The 21,404-nt window shown below is 37.5% G+C and overlaps 2 protein-coding genes across 3 annotated transcripts; one reads left to right on the top strand and one right to left on the bottom strand.

Moving 5' to 3' along the window:
* The first annotated feature begins 550 nt into the window (after positions 1-550).
* LOC132703268 (uncharacterized) lies at positions 551-6,711 on the top strand. The gene is made up of 13 exons (XM_060672418.1): positions 551-1,050; positions 1,101-1,373; positions 1,725-1,978; positions 2,031-2,252; positions 2,322-2,376; positions 2,437-2,653; positions 2,751-2,988; positions 3,037-3,159; positions 4,349-4,585; positions 4,646-4,755; positions 4,820-4,965; positions 5,910-6,109; positions 6,398-6,711. Exons 1-13 carry the CDS (start codon positions 846-848, stop codon positions 6,443-6,445), a joined length of 2,328 nt encoding a protein of 775 aa, XP_060528401.1. The 5' UTR covers positions 551-845; the 3' UTR covers positions 6,446-6,711.
* Positions 6,712-6,821: 110 nt separating this feature from the next.
* LOC132704064 (uncharacterized) lies at positions 6,822-20,956 on the bottom strand. Of its 2 annotated transcripts, none has more exons than XM_060673731.1 (18): positions 20,793-20,956; positions 20,592-20,731; positions 18,434-18,752; positions 18,160-18,377; positions 18,011-18,110; positions 17,251-17,623; positions 16,739-16,844; positions 16,530-16,681; positions 13,269-13,485; positions 12,864-13,214; positions 12,701-12,813; positions 11,228-11,411; positions 11,110-11,176; positions 10,580-10,692; positions 10,261-10,528; positions 8,856-9,144; positions 7,110-7,235; positions 6,822-7,056 (listed from the first exon to the last, which is right to left on the bottom strand). In XM_060673731.1, exons 1-18 carry the CDS (start codon positions 20,929-20,931, stop codon positions 6,900-6,902), a joined length of 3,432 nt encoding a protein of 1,143 aa, XP_060529714.1. In that variant the 5' UTR covers positions 20,932-20,956; the 3' UTR covers positions 6,822-6,899. The 2 variants fall into 2 exon arrangements, with proteins under 2 accessions (XP_060529714.1, XP_060529713.1); XM_060673730.1 differs by having other exon boundaries at positions 20,592-20,746.
* Between the last annotated feature and the right edge of the window lie 448 nt (positions 20,957-21,404).

Here is a 21,404-nt window from a genome sequence, read left to right on the forward strand (position 1 = left end):
TAAAAATTAGATTCATAAAATTAAAACTTTGTATTACCCGAACCTACCTCCAGGCGGGCTCTAACAATTTTTTGATCACTACAACTATAAGAGCTCAAAAACAGTAAGTTAAAAAAGATTACTGCACCAGTCTTCATTATTGCTGTCTAAACTGATAACATATAATACATAAATTCTCGAGAATCGCTGATAAATAATTGCCTCAGATTTAAATATGTCATCTGTGGTTGAAAAATTCCTTTACTTCACAGATATTCTCTGAAATACCAAAGATTGGTGATTGTCTGGTACGTGTGTGCATTAAATTGCAATTACATTTCTTCTTATGTCAATTGGCCAAGTCCAACAGAACAATTTTATAATAGTATATTTATAACCTTGAACTTTGAACTAAGAAGAAAAAGACACAGCCACTCTCCACCCAAAGACAGAATGTGTACCAAAAATAGAATTAACTACACAGAGACATATTTTCTGGCTTAACAGGTGCCGCTAATAAGCGAATGATTATTGTAGTCTTTACCATCGTTTCATAAATTGAAAAAGAAGAAGTATTTTATGATTGTGCTGTGTATTTATAGTCCGTTTATGCAATTCAAATTTTAAAAAAAGTTTAAGTTACAAAATTGTTTAAGAGTTTTTCAAGTTTTGCTCTAGCTGAATTGAGTTTATAATTTAGGTATGCAAGATTGTGAATCCAGTTTAATTTTCAAGTGGTTTAGACTGTCGGCGTTTTTCAACAATTTTTTTTGTATGCAGTTCACAAAAATATAGTCCACAATTGTCGGCTTTTTATATATCATCTTTTTAAAGGAATATAACTGTGTGTCTTGATTTAATTCAATATGGAAGAACAAGTGAAAAGTACGAAATCATCATGTCCACAGCTAATAGTTTTAAATTCTTCAAATGAAAATTATAACGTTAGCCCAAATGAAACATATTTGAAAAATGAACCTCATAAAAATAGGACAGCATTTAAAGAAAACAGTGCTTCTCCGTTCAAATTGCCATTGTCTCCTTTGAAAGCTTTGAAGTCACCATTTAAGGGTAAGTGTTTAATTGTATAGCTTGGAGCTGTTTTCCAGAAAATTATTTAGGTAGAAGATCGTTATCGCCATTGGATCTAAATACAAGTGATTTAATGCCGCGAGAATCTCTAGGAATTTTACCAAGTGATATATTCTCCAGGGAATCCTTAGGAGGGCGATTTCATATCAGTGTAAGGGATGCTTTTGAAGCTGCAAACGTCAGTGCAAGAGACTCTCTTGGGATTCTGAACATTAGCGAAATTGATTTGGATCCAGTCAATATCTTTGACATAAAGAATACTTTAGAAGAATCAAAACGGAACATAAACGAAACTACCAAAGGTAATATATGATTTCTAGTTACCTAATAATGAATAAAACACTCTCATGTATCAAAAATTATAAAGAGTTTAGTATTTTGCCTTGGTGCACGGAGATCAATAAGCATTCTTTCTGCTGCCTCAAAAATACTTGATAATATAATACCAGCTATGGTTTAGATGCCATTAGAGTTTTTTTAAATAGTAAACATATATTTCAAAATCCTCTGAAGAATTTTGTATTTGATATATTATGTACTCACTAGTGATCTGTGGAATTTTTGAGCCTTTTTTACTTGTTTAGGTGATATTTTATTTTGTGGTTGTGATTATTGTTCATGCAATAAAGATTACTTTATTTATTTTATTTTAGTTTTAAAGACTCCAAATTTAACTTTTGATCTGGACCAATCCTTAAAGCACAATGAACAATTTGCATTTGGCTTGGAAACAGATAATTCAAGCCCCTATAGTTCGAGTTGTTTCAATACCGGCTTCTTATATCCAAATTCAGTAAAGCAGCCACTGCTAAGTGGTTTTTCCGGAAGGTCTGCAATTCTATCATGCAATTCATGGACATCAGAGGAGGTTTCAATTATCCCTCCATTGGCAAATTCTTTACAGCAGGTAATTAATTAGAATATTTGTAACAACATCCGGATGACATTTTAAATTGTAGGATCCTAATTTAATATTCGAAATGTTCAAAACTGATATCTTCAATCAAGGTTTTGAAGGTTCAGAAGTCATGACAAATCTGGCCTCTCCATCTTTTACATGGCAGACTAACAAAGGAAAGTTTAGTACTAGCATAGAAAATGTCAGAAAAAGAATCCAATCTCTTCCAGTAACATTTGAGGAGAAGGTGCTAGCCGAGTTAGAGACGGAAGGTGGAAACCAAGCAAGTATTAAAATCATTTTAAATTTCGTAATATTAATTAAAAAAAATTGTGTGCTATGGTTATGATAGGAGGACTCTGTGTTTTGCGATCTGAACAAGCTTGGCGATGATGCAGTTTTTGAAGGTAAATGCTATATGTTATTGCTGGAAACATCAATCTTAGCAGTGCCGTTTGTATTTTTAGACCAATCAGGTAGAGACTTTTTGGATTCTATATCTCAACCGGATTGGCCAGATAGTTCAGGAGACTCGAGTAATTCTTCCGAATGCGAAGGCAAGGAAAAATACAATGAGGAAACAGTTTCTAGAGCCGTCGAGCTGGAGGCGCACCTCCTACAAGTGGAAGATGTACCAAAAATCAACAGTAACAAGAACGACGGAAACGTGCCTTTAGAAACAAGGTATTTGCTTATGGACTTTTATTCAAACAATTATGCATTATAAAACATTCTTCCGCATTGTTTTTGAACAAAGTATATATTTTCAATGTCCTTGCAGCGCCAGTATAAGTCGAATTTCGAAAAATAGTTGCGATGATAATTCGCCAACGCACGGCGTTTCCAACGACACGGGTCAAAATCGGCCTACTCAAACGAGCGCCGAAAGTGCGATGAAAATTCTTATGAATTTATCAAATATAATTCAAGAGGACGCAAACTTGTCCACATCTCAGAAACAAGAGGGACAGCATATGATCGATATGCTATCGGCTATTTTGTGCCCTTCTCAGAATAAGGTAAAAATGAATTTAGTGGTAAACAGTGGCATATTTGTGTCGGGGCAGAATTGCAGTTCAGAAGATTCTGGGCGGTCTTCTGGTGATGATCGTCGGGTCCAACATACCACGGTTGAAAATGGACAGTCGGTCCAGTCGCGCTCAGTGAAATCAGCTGGATCTGATCCAAAGGTAGGTATATATACTAATGGGTGGTATATCTTACAAGAAAGGGATCTCTTTATTAAATAACCCCACTTTTTTTATAAGTTAATGAAATTTGAGAATTTTTAATCATTTTTGTTAATAATTTTAAGTCAATTACAACATACAGGGCGGTGGAAAATCATTAAGTGCTTTGAGGTCTTTTTTTGTGGAAAATATGTAAAAATATAAAAAATATTGCATTTCAAAGGAAGGAAGCTGTCGGACACGCGAATTTTGAAAAATAATGTCAAGCTTCACTGCGAGCCCCTTAAGGTAGGAACATATTTGTAATGACAGACAAAAAATATGGAATGCAAAGAGAAGAATTAAAATTTTAAGTATGTATAGGCTGTTCCCTTGATCTCGCTCTTTTAAATATTTTATTTTTTCCACCTTTTCATAAATCATTGCAAATAAATAGTTATTCAGGAAAATATTACTTGTCTCACTGTTGCGGTGTTAAACATAAATAGTCAATTTACGCGAATGTTCCTTATAGCACCTAAATTGACATTTTTCTCAGATAATCTAGTAAACATTTTTTTTTTAATTTTCAACAAAAACGTAACCAGTAACCAACAGTGTTAACAACTAACTTATGAATAATAAAAATAGGAATTTTAATTAGCCTAGTGTCCTATTCAGTCCGAATCTTTTGAATTAGTTGTCCTAGGTTCTTCATTTAATGTCATAAGATAATTAGCTCATTTTTTATATTTGATATATTGCATGCTGTATAAATTTAAAACATTCTTTTGTCTTGTAAAATATTTTATATTTCGTTTGCTTTACCATTTTTATGTTATAGTTTATATATATTTACATGTTACTTTCTCGCCTTCATTTTTATTAAAATTACTGACCATTAAAGAACTTATTTTCTTCCAGGAACACCGTGATAGGTGCTTTAGTCCAATGTGCTATCAAATATTCCTAGTGATACAGTGGGATATAACTTTTATCTCTGTGTTGCATTAAATATTACCATAGTATATTACTTCTGGATTTTGCAACAGTGGGATATACGCAATTACTGATATTTTAATCAATAAAACACATATACCAGTTTTAACATTTTATTTTCATAATTTGGCACTCAAAAATGGAAAGTTTTCACTTGGCCCCGCTGTAGCCCTGAGGCGACATCTAACTATACGAATGTTTTTTATGCAAGGTAACCTCGTCAAACAAGAAAGAGTCCTCAGCCAGGAATGGTTACGAGGCAAAAATGCCCGTTACCGGTTTGAAAAAAACCAAGGTATCCCTTAGCGGATCTGTTAGAAAGGGTCCGCTCAGAGCGATAATACCTGTAGAAGACATGACCAAGATTAACACCGGCAATTTAACTCGTTCAACGAGACCTAAAAAAGAAAACGTCCCAAGGTCTAGCAGAACGAGTACTCCGTTACAAGTAGGGGATTAATCACCCGCCTATTAAAAATAACAAACTTACTTGAATTCGATTTTCAAGGAGCCGAAAATGAAACCGATGGCCTCCTCTACCCCCACCGCCGACGGTCAGTTTAAGTTCCCAAAGGATGGCACCGTTTCTCCCACCATCTCGAGACCGAAGCCTGCAAAGTATGCGCCTGCGTCGATCTGAAAGGCCATCGTCGTAGCTCAAACGTATTCCTTGTGTTTCCAGGTCCAATTTGAAGGACAGTCCTTTAGAAGTTGGGAGGCCCAAGACTGGCTCTGTGGGGTTACCAAGGTTAGTTGCCAATCGATCTGCTGCCAAATCCGAGTCAAAACTCTTCAGAAGAAACTCGACATCCGATTTGCCTAAACAAGGTGACCCATTTTTTTTTCTCACGCTAGATTTAGTTAAAAAAAAAATTTTTTCTACTTGGACTGTAATCACTCTAAGTTCGTTAAACACTACCGCGAGTTACTTGGGCGTTTTCCGTATAGTTTGTCTCAAAGTATATTGTGTGTGGGCAAGTCTGTTGTGCGTCTAACTTCTTACTTCTCTGTGATTTGATGTTACATTATTATAAATATTCTCTTTTTAAATGTTACAAATGAATGTACAGTTTTCAAGAATGTGCAAAAACGGATTCCTCACATGAATATGAAAAGTCCATTTCATATGTAACTGGCGACTCCGGTCTGGAAAGTCTTTTAGATGAAAGAGTAAGACCAAAGAACCAGCGATTTTTGAAATAAAATCTGCCCTACTTTAATGGAACTGAATATATGGAAGAATCAATAAATTCTCTCTTGAACTGTATAAACAAATTTAGAGTCTGCTGCATATCAAGATTAGTCTGTGCGGCCTACTATACAGTTCTAGTCTATTGGTAGGTATTAAGGGACAGATTATTAGGGACGGTCTCTTGAAGGTTTTTGAATAATATAACAATTAGGTAGTTTCCTATTTACTGAGGTATGTATTGTCCCAAAACTAAAATAGTGAATTATTCAAAAATATGAAATTTAAAATATCTTCCCAATTTCTTATTATTAAGTAGATTAATCAAATCATATTAACCATTCAGCCAAACAGCTACTACAGAGAATGCTCAGTCCTCTCTATTTCACCGATTAACTTGGATGTTGCACCATTTTCTCGTTTTGGTTAGTTTTGGTTAGTTCGAGACTTCCACTAATCGCTAACTTACGATACTTTGAGGTACACTATCGTTTAGTCAATCAGTTCATTTGATGTCAGGGAAAAGCAACCTTTATATGCACCAAACAGGCGTAGATTGACAGGGTTAAAAATATTTTGACAGGTGCAACTTTGAAACGTAGCCATTCGCTGGGAAAAGAGTCGAAAATCAAATTGACCCTGGGCAAAGTGAGACAAAATATTTTGAACTCGCCGTATTATGCGCCCAGACAGCCAACAGTGGCGGCGCAAGCGGCAGGGAATCAAAACCGAAAACTTGTGGACGTTAAAAGCGTAGCATCCGGAAGGAAAGTCCCAGCAATGGTAAGGTCTTAGACGCACGAACTTCACTTAAATCGATTGTATTTATACCGGGCGTGCCGAAAGTATCTTATTTACGGATCCAGCGTTAAACGTTCACTTTGAAAACAAAATTCGTGTATCTCATCACAACAAATGCCAAAGGTTCAAAGGTAACACATCTAATACTTCCTTCCACGTTTGTTTATTGTCAGCAGCGCCACCATAAAATAAAACATAAAAACATTCATAAAAAACAAACTAACCAAAGCAGCAATTATTGGTTAGAAATTATACGTTTAATTGTTATAGGTACCGGTTCGTAGGAATAGCAACAAAGAAAACGTCGAACCTCTGTAGATAGAAGTGCAATTTCAGAACTGAAAGTAAAAGGTATTTATTTAATCCAAAATGACAATAAATTTTGCGTGATATGCGGTTTATGGTCTGAGCCAATTAGCATTAAACGCGGTTTTTGTATGTGTTTGTGTGTATTGTGTTGCGAATTTTCATTTTTTAACTTAAATAGTTTTTTGTCATTGGCCACATCGTATGGCAAGACCAAGCAGAGTATTTTATAGAATATTGAAATGTGATATAAGTTACAAGCGTTTTAGGATTGTTATAAGGAGATTAAAAAATATTTTCATAATAAATTTTCTAGAAAAAAGGTGTGAATTTTCTCTAACTGCGGTTCGGTGGTAACAAAATCGACGTCTGCATTTTAACGGTGTTTATTTCATTCGATCTGAAACAAAAATACTTTGGGTCAACAATAAACGATTACGTTTTTATGATTTTTTGAACTTGGTCTTCAGAGACTCTCCTCCCGTTCCCAAGCTAAAATCTTGTTCATGTTCGAGATGTTTTTTGTGCTCCACGGTTCTAGGGGGTCTGGCGAGCTTGGTATTTCATCCGCTTGGTCCTCCATCGCCGAGCGGCAAGGCCGGTTCTGATGACTCGGGGCAACTCTGTAAACAGCGGAAGGTGGAAATTGTATTCGTCGCTCCATTTTGCGAAATACCTATTCTTCCTTGCCGTTTTCGATCTCTTTTTGTTTTTCTCTTTGCGGCGTTTCGGATTTGACGACTGCGTCGGCGCTCCTTCTCCTTGACCTTGAATTTTCATCGTGTCCGATACGGTCACAGACCTACAAAATATATAATCACTCCTGCCGGGTCGAGGACAATAAATTCGAAAACCGATTTGTGGTCAACGGTTCAATAACTCCTCGAAAATAGCTTATGCTCGAAATCCTATATATGACTCTATAAACCACAAATCTCAAGTAGCATTTTTTTGAGTTCACAACACATCTTTACTTATCCCGATGTTTCATTTAGTTATCATTTGGGTGTCTTTTATGTAAGTTAAGTGTCAATTTCTACGTTAGTGACCGTCAAATGATAGACGTACTTTATGACGTCGTTAGACGGTTTTAGTAAAAATATTTGAGCCGTTGTGTTCCATTGGCCTTGAATACATTTGCCCATATATGTGAAACGATCACAAGGAAGTGAGGTATGGACAACCGTAAAAAAAAGAAGAAAGCAGAAACCAGACTCAAAAGTTGTACAAGACAAGAAATGAAAACAATAGGAAAGAACTTTAACATACATTAAACGAAAAGATAGAAACAACATGTAGACAGTATGAGCACATAGCATATGATATTAAATTATACATGCTCAGGCCGCTGAAAGATGCGTACCGTAACAGGCTTTAATGCTTAATATGTGAAATGCAAATGATGATGATGTAGCTTTGGGTGTACAGGAAAAATTAAGAAAAACCTGAAATATAGCTTTATTTAGAATTGTTTTGAAGACACAACGGAATTTGAATGTTCAATTTCTGCAATAGATCCCATTAAAATTGTCTGCGTTGCATTTAATAACAATAATTCCGATAAAATTATATGGATCTTTAGATATTGTTCCTGTGCCATTTTCCACAAACAACTAACACTGATGCAGGTAAAACCGTAGTAAAATGTGCCGGTCACCTTCATACACAGTACTAACTAACCAAATTGTAATGATTATTTGCACGTTTTTTTCAATATTACTTTACGGGTCAGAAGCATGAACACTGAAAAAAGATAGTGTTATCGGTGAATGTTGAAAATCTCATGGACTGACGGGGTTTCCAATTTGGAACTGCTACAGAGAACCCAGAAACAGGAGGAAAGAATTAACTCTCTAAAAAGAAGAAAGTTGGAATACCTTGGCCACGTGATCAGAGGACCTATATATGCGATGCTACAGAACATTATGGAAGGGCAGAAAGAGTCAAGGGTGAAGAAGAACCTCTTGGCTCAAAAACTTTAGGGAATGGTTTCAAATGACATCATTCGGAGCAGCTGTTGACAAGATTAGGATAGCCGTAATAATATCCAACCACCGTCAGGAGAAGGAACGAGAAGAAGTTTGGTGTGTGAAGATGCCGAAAATGTGAAAACATGTTACCTAAGGTTTTTATTGAATTATGTTTGGTCTGGGTCGTAATTCAATTTATATGAAAGTCATTATCCAAAACGACCCAAATTCATTCGCATTTTTAAACTGTTGTGGTGCCATCTCGCGATGAGTGGTGAAACTGAACGAAGTAAAAGTCCTTGAGATATAAAATTTCCCACGGGGATGCAGAAGTTAGTCACAAGTACTACTAACAACTTTGCTCAAACCAATTTGTTTAAAGTGTAAATCGCGGTATTAATTTAGCGTTACTTAAACAAAATAACATTTTATACTTTATTTTTGGTACTTACAAAATTTGTTGGTCATTGCTCAAAGCCATATCGATGTTTATAGGCCTCACGTGGGCGGAATCGGACTTTAACTGCTCTTTGACTGACTTCATCCTTTCGTCGGCGTAGTCCAACTTGTCGTTGTCGTCGTTCGGATTTTCCTTCCTTTCCGCCTGCGGACTTTCCATCGAGCTCGACTCAGAAGACACGATCAATCTCCGTTTTTCCCACGCTCCCGATTTAGCCGAACTGTTTCGTAGTTGAGCCGATTTCGCCCGTTTCATCCTCGATATTTTCCCCAGCAAAACGTCTGAAATTGTTATAAGTGTATCGTAATGCGACGCAAATTTCCTTTTTCTATTCTCGTCTGTAAAATACGTAATTACGCACCGATCTAGCGTGCGGAAAGCGTCACTTTATCACGTCAGTTCCGTTTCCCACTAATCCGAGCCACTTCGGACATTTCCGGGATTTTACCGCAAGGGTTTAGGAGCGATCGGATGTTTTCGGAGGTATTCCCCACGCTTTGAATTTTGACGTTTGTCAATTCTGACAGTCATGTCAGTGAATGTATTCGTGTTTTGCGAAAATGTACGCAAAAACTAATGGTCGTAGAAAAAGTATAGTACGCAACACGTTCGGTAAACTTTTTAACTCACTCGTTTATTAAAAATTCGCTTCGCTAGTGTCAAATAAACCCGCGAGTCAAATGCCGTTTACCGCACTTGTTGCATAATATACTAGTTACCGTAATTTTGGGAAATTACGTATAATCGGACAACTCTGCATAAGAAAAAAGGGAACAAGAACATAGTCTCTTCGTCAAAAGCAGCAAGTGTCAGGGCAGCTACTTTTATCAGCACCCCGAAAGGTTCTTGGTTTTAACAAAATCACTAATCGGCTCAAAAACGTTTAGTCGAGAATTTCTCCGCTCTAATTTCTAAAACTTCCAGTTCATTCTGGATTAGTGACATATTGCATGAAATTTCGATCAAAATACGTCTTGATAATCCCAAATGAACTCTGATTCACAAAGAGTTTTATTTGTTTATGCCAGTGGTATACGGCTCGTCTCTGTTTTAACTTTACTTATTTCATCATTCACCCTTTAGAACATAAATGGCGCGGTCAAAATAATAAGATTAAACTCTAATAAGATTAACCATCTTGGATTTTTGTTAATTAATTAAAATACAACTTTTTTCCGATCTGAACGAATTAGGGTCTCCAAATTGGCTAATTAGATTATATGATATCATTAAAATAAGACCTTGTATAAGGAGGAACAGGTCTTGACAGTAGTGAATCAGTAGATATTATGGTTTAAGTGGTATTGCATTAAGTGCTTGTTTAAGTGGTATAATAGTGATGGAAGTGTTGTACTTCGTAAGTTAGTGCGGTATGGGTAATTGCGTATAGCTGATACCTGTGACGTCTTCATTATCGCTGGGTATTAACGTCGAATATTTCTTCTTAATGTTCTCCTCCACCTTTCTGACGAAATTTTCCGTGCCAGCAAATATTCCCGCCAGGCTTTTCACGCTCTGAGTGGCCTTCGTCTGGCATGGTATTTCGTCGTTGCTCTGCGGTAAGTTGGCAGCGGCCAGGGCGTACGCCCTCAGTACTTCGGGCTTGGCGTTCGTGTCGTTCGAGTGCAAAACGAGCTCTCGCAGCGGATCTGATGACGTAACAATCTAGAAACGTTTCTAAGGCCGTGATTGGTTTTGTTCGGCGTTTAAGCTCACCAAGCTCGGTATGGGTTCCGCGTTTAGTTTTGGGAAGCTGGTTTTCTCATTCTGGGTATCTTTAATCCCCTGAGACGCGGTTAGTTGATTTAAAGTGCCCAGCATTGAGATTTCTAAAAAGTAAAGTAAAAAGAATATACTCGGGGATATGTTAGCCCCAGAGCCAAGTCTAGACAAATTCATGCTTAACCATATCGAGACCAAAACAAATCAAAATATATTTTAATCCAAATAAAGAAGTAAGTTTTAGTTAATTTTTAGATCGTTTATACTTATTTCTTGTATTTTCTTTTCTCAGCTCTGACCATAGAAGCAAGTCCATATCTGTCTCGATCTGTTTTTGCTGTCCCTATTTCTAAGAACTTTTTTTTGAATTTGTCGTCCTCTACACCAATCGAAACTGCTTAGTTTTATAGTTTCATTTTTTAATTTACATTATGTAGTATCTAGTGTAGTATCTAATGGGTTTTACGATTTCAAATGAATATATATAAAATTATAAAGTAGTAAAGATCGACAAAATGCAATACCTGACGCGTTCTGAACGTTCAAAGCCGTGTTAATTTGATTGTTTACAACAACAGCGTCTGATAAGACCTAAAACGATATACGTTAACGGCGGAGATTTTCTTTAAGCGACTTGATTACGTGATTATTTGGTTTAGTTTGGGTAACAGTAGGCGCCGCGGGATTTTTCGCCAAATTTAACCCCTGCGCGTTTATATCCAGCTCGTGAGTAAACGCCATTACGTCTAGAGCAGCTGTCAGGGCGTCCCCAAAACCGACCGCCAAGTCCGGCCCTTGGGGATTCGATAACGGATCTTTGGCAGGTCTAAAATACAAGGAATTAACCAAAACGTTACGACGCCCTATAGGCTCAAAACCCCCTTAAAATTGTGAATTTTTCAAAAAATATGAAACGTCAAATATCTCCTCATTTTATATTATCATGGTCAAGTAGGCTATGAAGAATCCCAAAATGTTCGAATCATATGATCGATGCGTCAAATTTTACCGTAGTTGGGCTAGTAGAGATATAGAAACTTATAAAAGCAAGTATCAATTTTTTTTTGAGAAAAAACATTCAACATGCGCATGCGCGAGATTTAAAATATCGCTTGTAACCAACTACATTCAACAACCAACATGGCCGCTGACAGACCGTGAATAAGTTGGGATGCGGCATTTTTACATCAGTCTCGAAATATGTCTAGAAATCTCTGTTTTAAAAAATATAACGCAAAGTGCAGGTTAGTAGGTGTGGTAGGTCAATTATATTATCTAATAGCTATATGACGCCTAAGTTTGACGTGTTTGTCGTTAGTCGTTATTAAGTGTGTCAAAAAGGTTGGTATTTCATAACTGGTCAAAACTTATAAATGACTTTCGAGTAGGTTAGTCGATCATTCTTGTAAGTCGTTAGTTTTCTGTCATTCATTTGGTGAAACAAGAATATTTGGAATATTACATATTGGTGTAATTGTTTCCAACGAAATGTATATTTAATTTGATAAAAAATATCTGAATGTTGTGCATATTATAACTTATAACTTTTCAATTAAAAACAATTACTTTGATTGTTATTAATATTTCTGCTTGACTAGTATTTTACAAATTAAAGTTCCACCTTTTTTATCGTAAATGTTTGTTTAAAACTATCAAAACATTTAAATAGTGGCGTAGTTACGAATCTCTTTCTAAAATGGTGAATTGAAATCGATACTAATACATAATTGGTTTAATTTCCGAGGTAGCCCAACGAGGAGAAAGGAAGCAGGAAACAACAAAGAATATCGGACAAAATTTTCACAAACATAACTTGTCTGTAATAATTTGTGTGTGTTATTTGAATTATAACAAGTTTAAGAATAAAAAACAACACTAAAGAAAAGTTGGAAGAATATCCCCAAATGCGCCATTGAATTTCTTTTTGCATAATTTCTTAATATCGATTTCAGCAAAAAAATGGGTATTTTCGTCCCCTTTAGCCTAATATATTTTCTACTTGGAAAACTTGCTCCTCCTACATGCAAATTTTTTTATAAGGAATAGCTTCTTTTACTTTTTCTACATTTTAAGAGGTTTGTGGCCCACATAGCGGCGTGGCAAAAATTGGAATACCCTTTGATTTTAATCGGGGTATTTATCGACTCCCGACCCCACATCATGCATCTCATCTCTTCGCCGGTCATGCCCTTCTTTTTCAAAGCGGTAATGGTCACTTTTCCCACCCTCTGCCGAAATAATTATGAGACACCAGCCTGGCAGTTAAGATGATTGTTACCTTCCAATTGGCTACCGCCCCCTTTCTCTGCTTTGCTTTGGTTTTGCTCTTGGATTTGATGACCATGACGCCTCTCTGTTCGGTGGTGTGGTCTTCTGCCGGGCCCAAGGAAATGCTGTACTCTTGCAGGTAGTTGTGAGCGTCCTGCTGCGGTATCGCTCTCTCGAGCGATATGACAATTTTCGCCCACTGTTTTACCCACTCTTTCTCGCTTTGTTCCGTCACGTGGGCGTAAGTGTTGCCCATCATCGCGATTAACATGTTGAGAAGCAAAATGGGCACGAATACCATAAACAACCCAAACACGGACTTTGCGGCCCCCGGATAGGTCGTTTTCGCTAGTTCAGAGTACTAAAATTTAATAAATTTCAAACACTGTAAGTATGAGAGCTAGTCTCCAGTTACGTCATAATTTCCCAAAGTGATCTGAAAGAGTGCCATCCAAGTGGACGAGTAGCTGTGGTACATGGTTCCGTTTACGCCCGGGTAGCCCTTGTATAAGAAGAAAAACGACTGGGAAAAACCGAACAGGAATATGGTGTAAATGATGCCGAAGGTGAGCATGTCCCCCGTGATCATGCTGTAGATCATGGTGACGAACGGACCGGTTAGGCGTACTGCACTAGAAAATATGTATATTGCTGAGGAAGTTGTATACCAACTTCTTCGTAAACACGGACATTTAAAATGTATATGTATAATATAATATTCTCTATTTTTAAAATATATGGAATTTTGCTGCTTTGCCACGTCTATTCGAACCATACTCCAACTTGTTTTTCTTAATGGTATATTGGAATGGAATGGAAATAAATAAGCAAGTCAAATAATAATAATAATAAAAATTTCGTGACGTCAAGAAATAGCCCTAAAATGTGTACTTTATTGTTTAAACCATTTCAAATGGTTAATTCAGTGGTTATATTTTTTAAAGGTATTTGGTAAACCGTGTATTAAATCAATGTTCGAAAATCTTGCCAAAATGATTTTGTGGTGCCACAAGACGGTAGTTATTAAAGCCTTGTCTGTCCCGTTTGCTTGTTTGGTCTTTTTGATAGTATGCCAACGGGAACGTGAAGTCATAGATTAAATAAAATGTTCACAAATTCGTAAAATACCGTCCCAATCCATTATCGAATGAGATAAGTCTGTGTAAAAAATACCAATGCAAGTTTTAAAAGTCTCAATTATATGGGTCGAGACGAATATTCTAGAATTCATGTCATATTCTCTAAACACATTCACTAGTAACTTGCTTTGATTTCTGTCCAGTGGCGTATCTACGTTTAGGTGTCCATAGACGATGTGCCTACAGTCTACCCTATGGAAGTCTTTCAAAAATAAGCACAATTTATTATAAAAATTCTGGAAAGGTGTTAAAGGAGATCTGTAAATTACCTCGAAATTAATAAATGTTTTGTGTTTTTTTCGCATATCGAAATCTTTGCCGATAATTTTTGTCTTGTTAGGGTTTTAGATTTGTCGCTATATGTTTGGTTATTGTTTTGAGGATGGTGAAGTGTATTTGGATTGTTTTGTTACATCCTTATTGATATTAATTCAAGTAATTTTTCTTTAAGGTAACCGATATCAATGCGTTGTTTTTTTTATAACTTCTACTTGTTTACTTACTGCATTACGTAAAGTATCTTCAAATCGAGAATATATTTTTGCAAACAAGATTGTTATTGTCGTCTGCTTGCACGTATCATAGAACAATGTAATGTTTTTAAAATCTTTGATGCTCACATTTTCAGATTCTATGATACAATTCTGAAACTTATGTTGCTCTGTATGTTAGCTCTCTTGTTTTGGAGATAAACATTATTTTATGTTATGTTATGTTATCATGAAAATAATTATCATCTTTCAACCGTCGCCATTGGTATTGGTGTTGGTATTAAAGGGGGGCGCCCTCGCGGGCGTCCAAGGACTTAGGCCACCAGATGGGCCCGTTGTGCCCCCAGGCCGCTCTAGAGGGCGTCCAGAATGCAGCCCCTTCTATAGGTCAGCAACTCCTTTAGCCCAATACCGTGCACTGAGTCCGGATCGATCAGGGCCGTTCCGAAGACTCCCAATCTTGCCCATGTCAAGGCAGGGCACTCGGTGAGCAGATGATACGGGGTCTCCTCCCCTTCCATGCACCACCTACACTCCGGGTCGTCTCCAATGCCTAGCAAGCAAAGATGCCTCTTAAGCCTGCAATGTCCTGTGTAGGCCCCTGTTAGTGCTCTACACTCCTTTCTGGTCAGTCTAAGCAGCTCCCTGGTCCGAGGAAGGGCGGGCCCATCCATCATAAGCCTCGCCTGCCTCATTCCCGGAGCAACTCTCCAGCCCCCCGCGGTCTCTCGCCCAGGCTTCGAGAGCTCCCCGCCTCACACACGGGGCGATCCCCAAGCGGGGCTCTGGCCCTATATGCCTATGCGAGGAGTCCTCCCTGGCTAAGGCGTCCGCTGCCTCATTGCCCCGGATACCGGTGTGACCCGGGACCCAGACCAACGTGACCTTTCTCTCCTCAGTACCCCTTTGCACTCCTTTATCAACAAGGAGCGCGTACGCACTGACTTCAGCGCCATGAGTGCAGCCCGACTATCCGAGCAGAAGAAGACTCTCCTGCTTCCGTAGTTGAGCCGAAGCACCTCTCTGGCCGCCATCAATAAAGCGAAAATTTCCGCCTGAAGTACTGACCCAGAGGCAACCGTCGCCATATTATGACATGAGATTTGAGTCCCATACAGGGTGTTTCCAAATTTATGCAAATTTATAAATGTAAATTAAGCACTAATTTCAAGCTCTGTATTTTATTGCGACAGTAATAAAAAGATTCGTTTTAATATAAACTATGGTGATAGATTGGATAATTGAATTAGATGGTATATATCAAACAATTTATTATTTATTTTCATGTGGTGGAATTCATATCCAAACAACGACTTATTAACATAACCAACAAAATAGGGGTTTCTGTTACCCAAAAGTGTGAGTTCCTTCTGTTGCACACAAGTGCAATATAGCACTGTTTACTGACGCGTGAGGATATAACAACGTTTATAGAAGATTACAATATTTACTTGCTTATATGTTGTTGCTGTAATCTTATTGCACCGACCATAAACTTCTTAACATAATGCAATTTTTTTGTTTTTTCAGCTTATAACTCCAAAACGGTTTAAAATATGTATATATCTTATAATTGTTTTTTTTTTGCCCCAATAAAACGAAGGGGCGTTATACTTAGAAATATAATTACAAAAAATATAAAATATAATCTTATGACATAACATGACACAGCAGCAACAAGCAGTAAACAAAAATTCAGATTTGTATTCAAAATGAAAAAATGTAGATAATTATTGTCATTCTCTAAAAAATAACTTAACTCCAAAATAGGTTAAGAACGTTGCATAGAAATTATTATAGATTTTCATAGAATCTAAAAATGTGATAATATACAGGGCATTCATTTTAAAAAATGAAGCTGCTGTGTGCTCGAGTAGATCTGGCAACACTGCTGTAACAAGTTAATAGTCTCCTATGGTCGTAAATTCTCCATATACTTCTAATAGATCATCGAGCTTGGGCATCTGCGCATAAGGGGTAACTTAAGTTCGAGTGAGTTGTGAATCATTCTGTCAATAATATATCTTATATATCTATATATCTTACCCAGCGAAAAACATCAAAAGGAACCAAGATCCGGGTACGGCAAACAAAAGAATTGTTTCTTCTGTATTTCTGTCGCCGGAAAGCCGGCAAGGGATGCAAGCGAGTATCATGAGATTCGACAATAGAAATATCAACTTGGGCGGTGAGTTTGACTGAAAAAATATCATCAAAGCTTCGTCGATGACATTACTGTCGGAAAACATAGTTACTTGTTGTTTCAAAAACGTCCAAAAGCCTTGGTTTCTGATTTCGTCACCTTGTTGGACGATTAAATAGCTCAGCACGCCCAGTAAGGTTCCAGATTCGGCGGCGTATCTAAAAAACATCAATATTCAGTGTATCTACTCTTGAAAAAATGGAAGAGTTTTACTCCCCGGGGAGATTTTATCTGGAACCAAAAACAAGTATTTTTGAAATCGAGGCATAGAAATGAAACAGGGAGAAAGGATTCTATGTTGCTATTGAACGTCATTAATTTATCCCACCCTTCATAAACAAAAAAACCTGTATGGTTTTAACCTACCGTCGTACCTGTTTTTAGAGTATTTCCTATAAACTCTAAATAAAACGAATGAAATGATCTCTTATGCAACAAAAAAGCCTCAAATATTAGTCACCACACTCACAAGTTGTTGAACAAGAGTAATTTTTGGTTGTTTGCGCGCAACATCTCAAAATACTAAAATTCAAGGGGGAACACTAGGCAGCAGAAATTGTTAACCTGCAAATCACAGTTGGATCGTCGGACCACTCCAGGAGCGGCTCGTCGGGGTCGTCAGGCCTCAAGTAAACTGCCAAAGACAGACATAACAAGTGTATCGACAAAATCCCCAGGCGTTTGAGGAACTGGTTCCGCGCGAACGCCTTCCACTTTTCTTCGAGCAGTCTCTGTATGATGCCTCCGTCAAGCATGTCCAGATGCTCCTCTTTCGTGCCATTCAGGATTATGAACAACGCCGAATTCCAATTGGTACGTCCGTCCGGTAATAAAGTGTCCAACGCGTTTAGAGTGTACGCCGAGCAAGTTATGTTACTGTACCTCCAAAATTCTTTGGCCGAGAGTTCCAGCATTTCCCGGAAAACTTCCGCTCGACCTGACGGACAAAAGTGAGAATGACCTTTGATCAATTATTGTTTAAGGAGTGATGAAAGAAAAACTGGTGAATATTTGAGATTAATTATAACGAAACGTACCAATTAATAAGCCCTTTACTTTTTGTCAATTAGTAGAACTCTAACTAACTAAACGACTAACAAAACTAACCAAAACTCCTAGTCTGGTCCTAAAGTTTCAGCTGTATCCATCACATAGTTTAATTGCTGTTGTCAAAGTGAGTTTCTTTAGAAATCAAAGCTAAGTTCATGACACATCTGCTTCTGTGCTTGCAACGGTTTACAAGAATGAGAAATAAAACACCGCTGCGTCATCCTTATAGCCTCCTTGGTTCTATGTGGCCTATTGTACAAATTGATTCACCTACCTAATTTACACGCCAGAGTTAGAGGAGTTAGTCCAGCTCTGTTCACTATACCGTTGCTAGCCGGCAATTTTGGATGCCTCAGGGCGTAGCCGAACATATCCTGAAACATTCTATATTGACCAGCAATCATCTAACGTCGTTGCGCGCACCAGCTTGTCACACACCACGACCATATGCAAAATCATGTTGCCGAAGTTATCTTGCAAATCGGGATGCGCGCCGTTGTCCAACAACAAGTTGTAAACGCTTTCATTTGCGCAGCACGCGGCCCAAGCCAGCGGGTATTCCCCCAGGTACGCCAGACCTTCGTAGTCGGTATGTTTTGCGGGCTTCATTTTCTGCTGATCCCTCGGCAGGAAGAAACTGCCTTCGATACGTACGAATTTCGATTACCGATGAAACGAACGAGAACGTTTTGCTTACCTATCGCCCTTTGATTCACGTTGGCACCCGCCTCGACCAAGTCTTGCACCAGTTCGTTGTTGTTGTAAGCTATAGCCAGATGCAGAGCACTGGCACCCAAATACTCTTCACCTTCGACGACATCTAGCGCTAGTTTAGGGAAACACTTGATCAGGGTTCTGGCCAATCTGGTGTGTATCTTGGTGTCGCATATGATGAGAACGTGAAGCAGACTTTCACCGAGGGATCCTCTGTACTGCATCTGCCAGCACGCTTCGTGATCGGTCCACTTGCCCAACGGATCGTATCTGCTTAACGATGCTTCGATCGGTAATATAACCTATGTTGGATTGAATTAGAATCGTTAAGTAGGTGAAACAAAGAAAAATTTAAGAAAGTCCGTGACTACTTAAACCCATATAAAATTCGGTAAGACCCTAAATTCGTAAATATATAACAACCTAGCGGAAATGTATACAGGGTATTATCAAAGATTTGAACTTTTAATGTAGTAGAACTGTTGCATTTAATTTAAAAATTATTATTATTATTATTATTATTGCTATTATTATTATTATTATTATTATTATTATTATTATTTTATGTTAAGTAGTTCCAAATTAATAATAAGATTGTTGACAGGTTATAAATCAACTTCATCACACTAATGTTTAAAGTAGGTGGGTAGACGAGTGGGTCTTATAGGTCAGAACAACAGGGACGATTGTAAGGTGTTTTAAAAGTATATAGATTAAATATTATATTATGTTTATTATACTCTTCAGTCTTGATACCCTACTGACAATATAGTGGTCAATTCTGCGACGGACTCACTTTCCCAAGTTTCTTTGTTGTCTTGAGCCTCCAGAAATAGTCTGTCACCCTGAATTATGGGATTCTGTGCAGGATGACTGCTGATAATCTCTGACAAATACGAAGCTCCTTACAGACACCTTCATCTTAATATCCAGCATTTTACGGCAACAGAACATCTCAGGGGCGTCAATCTTTTTCCTCTCATAGTGCCTTATCGTCCAAGACCCTGATGCATATGTTAAAACTTTTTGGTGATCTTTCGCATTCCTCTGTTAAGCTTAAGTTAGTAATTAGTATTGATTCACAACATCGAAATGATCTATTTTACGGACTTCCGATCTGATGTTATTTTTTTGTGTCCAGGATCATAACTTAGTTTAGGTTTCTTACTTTATTGAGAAATCTCAGAAGACCCTCTTCAAACGATGCCCGTAATGCAGTGTCATCTGCTAAGCGTTGATTATAAAAAGAAAGATCCTTTTTTGTGGATGAGCGCCTAGTCCGCTCATCTGGCCACAGTATGCCAGATGCTATTACACAAATGGTACAATATATCTATGCCTGTTTCACCTGTTGCTTGTAGTGTGCAATTAGTGCAGTAATGTTCGTTTCACTTCAGTTTATTTACTACCGTTCTTCGTTCATCCTTTAAGATATCTGTTTCCTTTGAGCTGGTGAATATAGCCATCGTTTTTAATATAAATATTTTGATAAGCTCCATAGCTCTGCAATGCATGACTATCAATTTTCTGGAGTAATCATTCTTATCTCGATTATTTTATTGTTATGTTACTTTATTAAAAGACTGGCATTTCAATCTGCCGTCTTCCACTTTGTCCTGTACCTGCAACTTTTTTTCTTTAATCTATTTTATCTAGTGTTTCATCAGTCAAGTCAATGTTTTCATTTAATTGATCAATAATTACCTAAATAATTACGTTTTTATTCAAAACTTAATTCTGTTTCACTCTCAGAGTCGTCATTAAGATTATTTACAATGGACTGCATGTTATTTTGTATGCAAATGTAAACTCCATTTTTTTCAATGTTCTGTACTGCTTTTTTCCAGATGCCACCAGATATATTATTAGTTACATTGCGTCGTACGACCGTAGGCCCCATCTGTTCAGCTAAACTATCACAGACATATTGTTTTCCGAGAGCATATGAATTTAAGAATTCCTTATATCTGGATTCACAATAGCAAACAATATTCTTGAGTTTCAATTTTTGTACACTTTGAACATGACATATCGAAAAATTGTTCACATGTAAGAAACTTTAATAATGGGGATGAAGCTCGTAATTACTTTTTGGGGGAGGGTCCATCAAAACTCAAGACATACTTTGTGATACACTTTACCTGTTCGTGGTCCCTAAACTTCCACCTCAAATACTCCGATCTGTTGATAATTTGAGCTTTGCCTTCGTGGTACATAAGTTGTCCGAACTGTTCCTTGATGAGTTTTTCGCACTCCGGCTGACCGCCCACGTTGTATGCGTCTATAAGTTCGCCTCCTAAAACACCGTGGTCGCGAAATGTCGCCACAACTTTGTCGCTTACCTTTTTTATAATTGGCCAATCTGTACAATAAACACTGGTCCTGGTTAGAGCTCTGGCTAATAACCCTGTCCAATATGGAGCCCCCGGAATATTCCTTTTTCTTCCTCTTCCAGCAGGGCTTGCAGTTGCAAGCTCCCATTTTTCTTTTTCACATTCGAAGGTTTTCGCTACCCGTTTTCATAATCAATAATTAAGGGGTCAGGGTAAGGAATGTGTGTCAAGGTATATTTGTGTGATAGGTGCGAGGCGCCAGCTGGTACGGGAATTTCTCTTTGTTTGACGTTGCAGTTTGTGGTAGAAAATCGTTATGTTCAAGCAGTTTGTTTTTCGCGTCGCTTTGCACGCTTCAAATTAACATCTGACGAATTATTTGATGTATTAAGATAATTATATATTTACTTCTTTAACCTTGGTTCATTATATGGTGCTTAATGAATGCTCCAAAAACCAATATGCATTTTTAAAGTGTCTGTGAGATACAAGGTATTCACGTCTATGGCTCTCAGGCAGTTAGCATTCTATTGTTTTTTACATAATATGTTGAAGTCGTTAGTTATTAGATATAATCTAAGTCTTTCATGTCATAAATTTCTTATAAGTACCGTTCCACCA

The sequence above is a fragment of the Cylas formicarius genome, unplaced genomic scaffold (genome assembly GCF_029955315.1).
Source record: "Cylas formicarius isolate icCylForm1 unplaced genomic scaffold, icCylForm1.1 PGA_scaffold_6__28_contigs__length_40554024, whole genome shotgun sequence".
Classification (NCBI taxonomy): domain Eukaryota; kingdom Metazoa; phylum Arthropoda; class Insecta; order Coleoptera; family Brentidae; genus Cylas; species Cylas formicarius.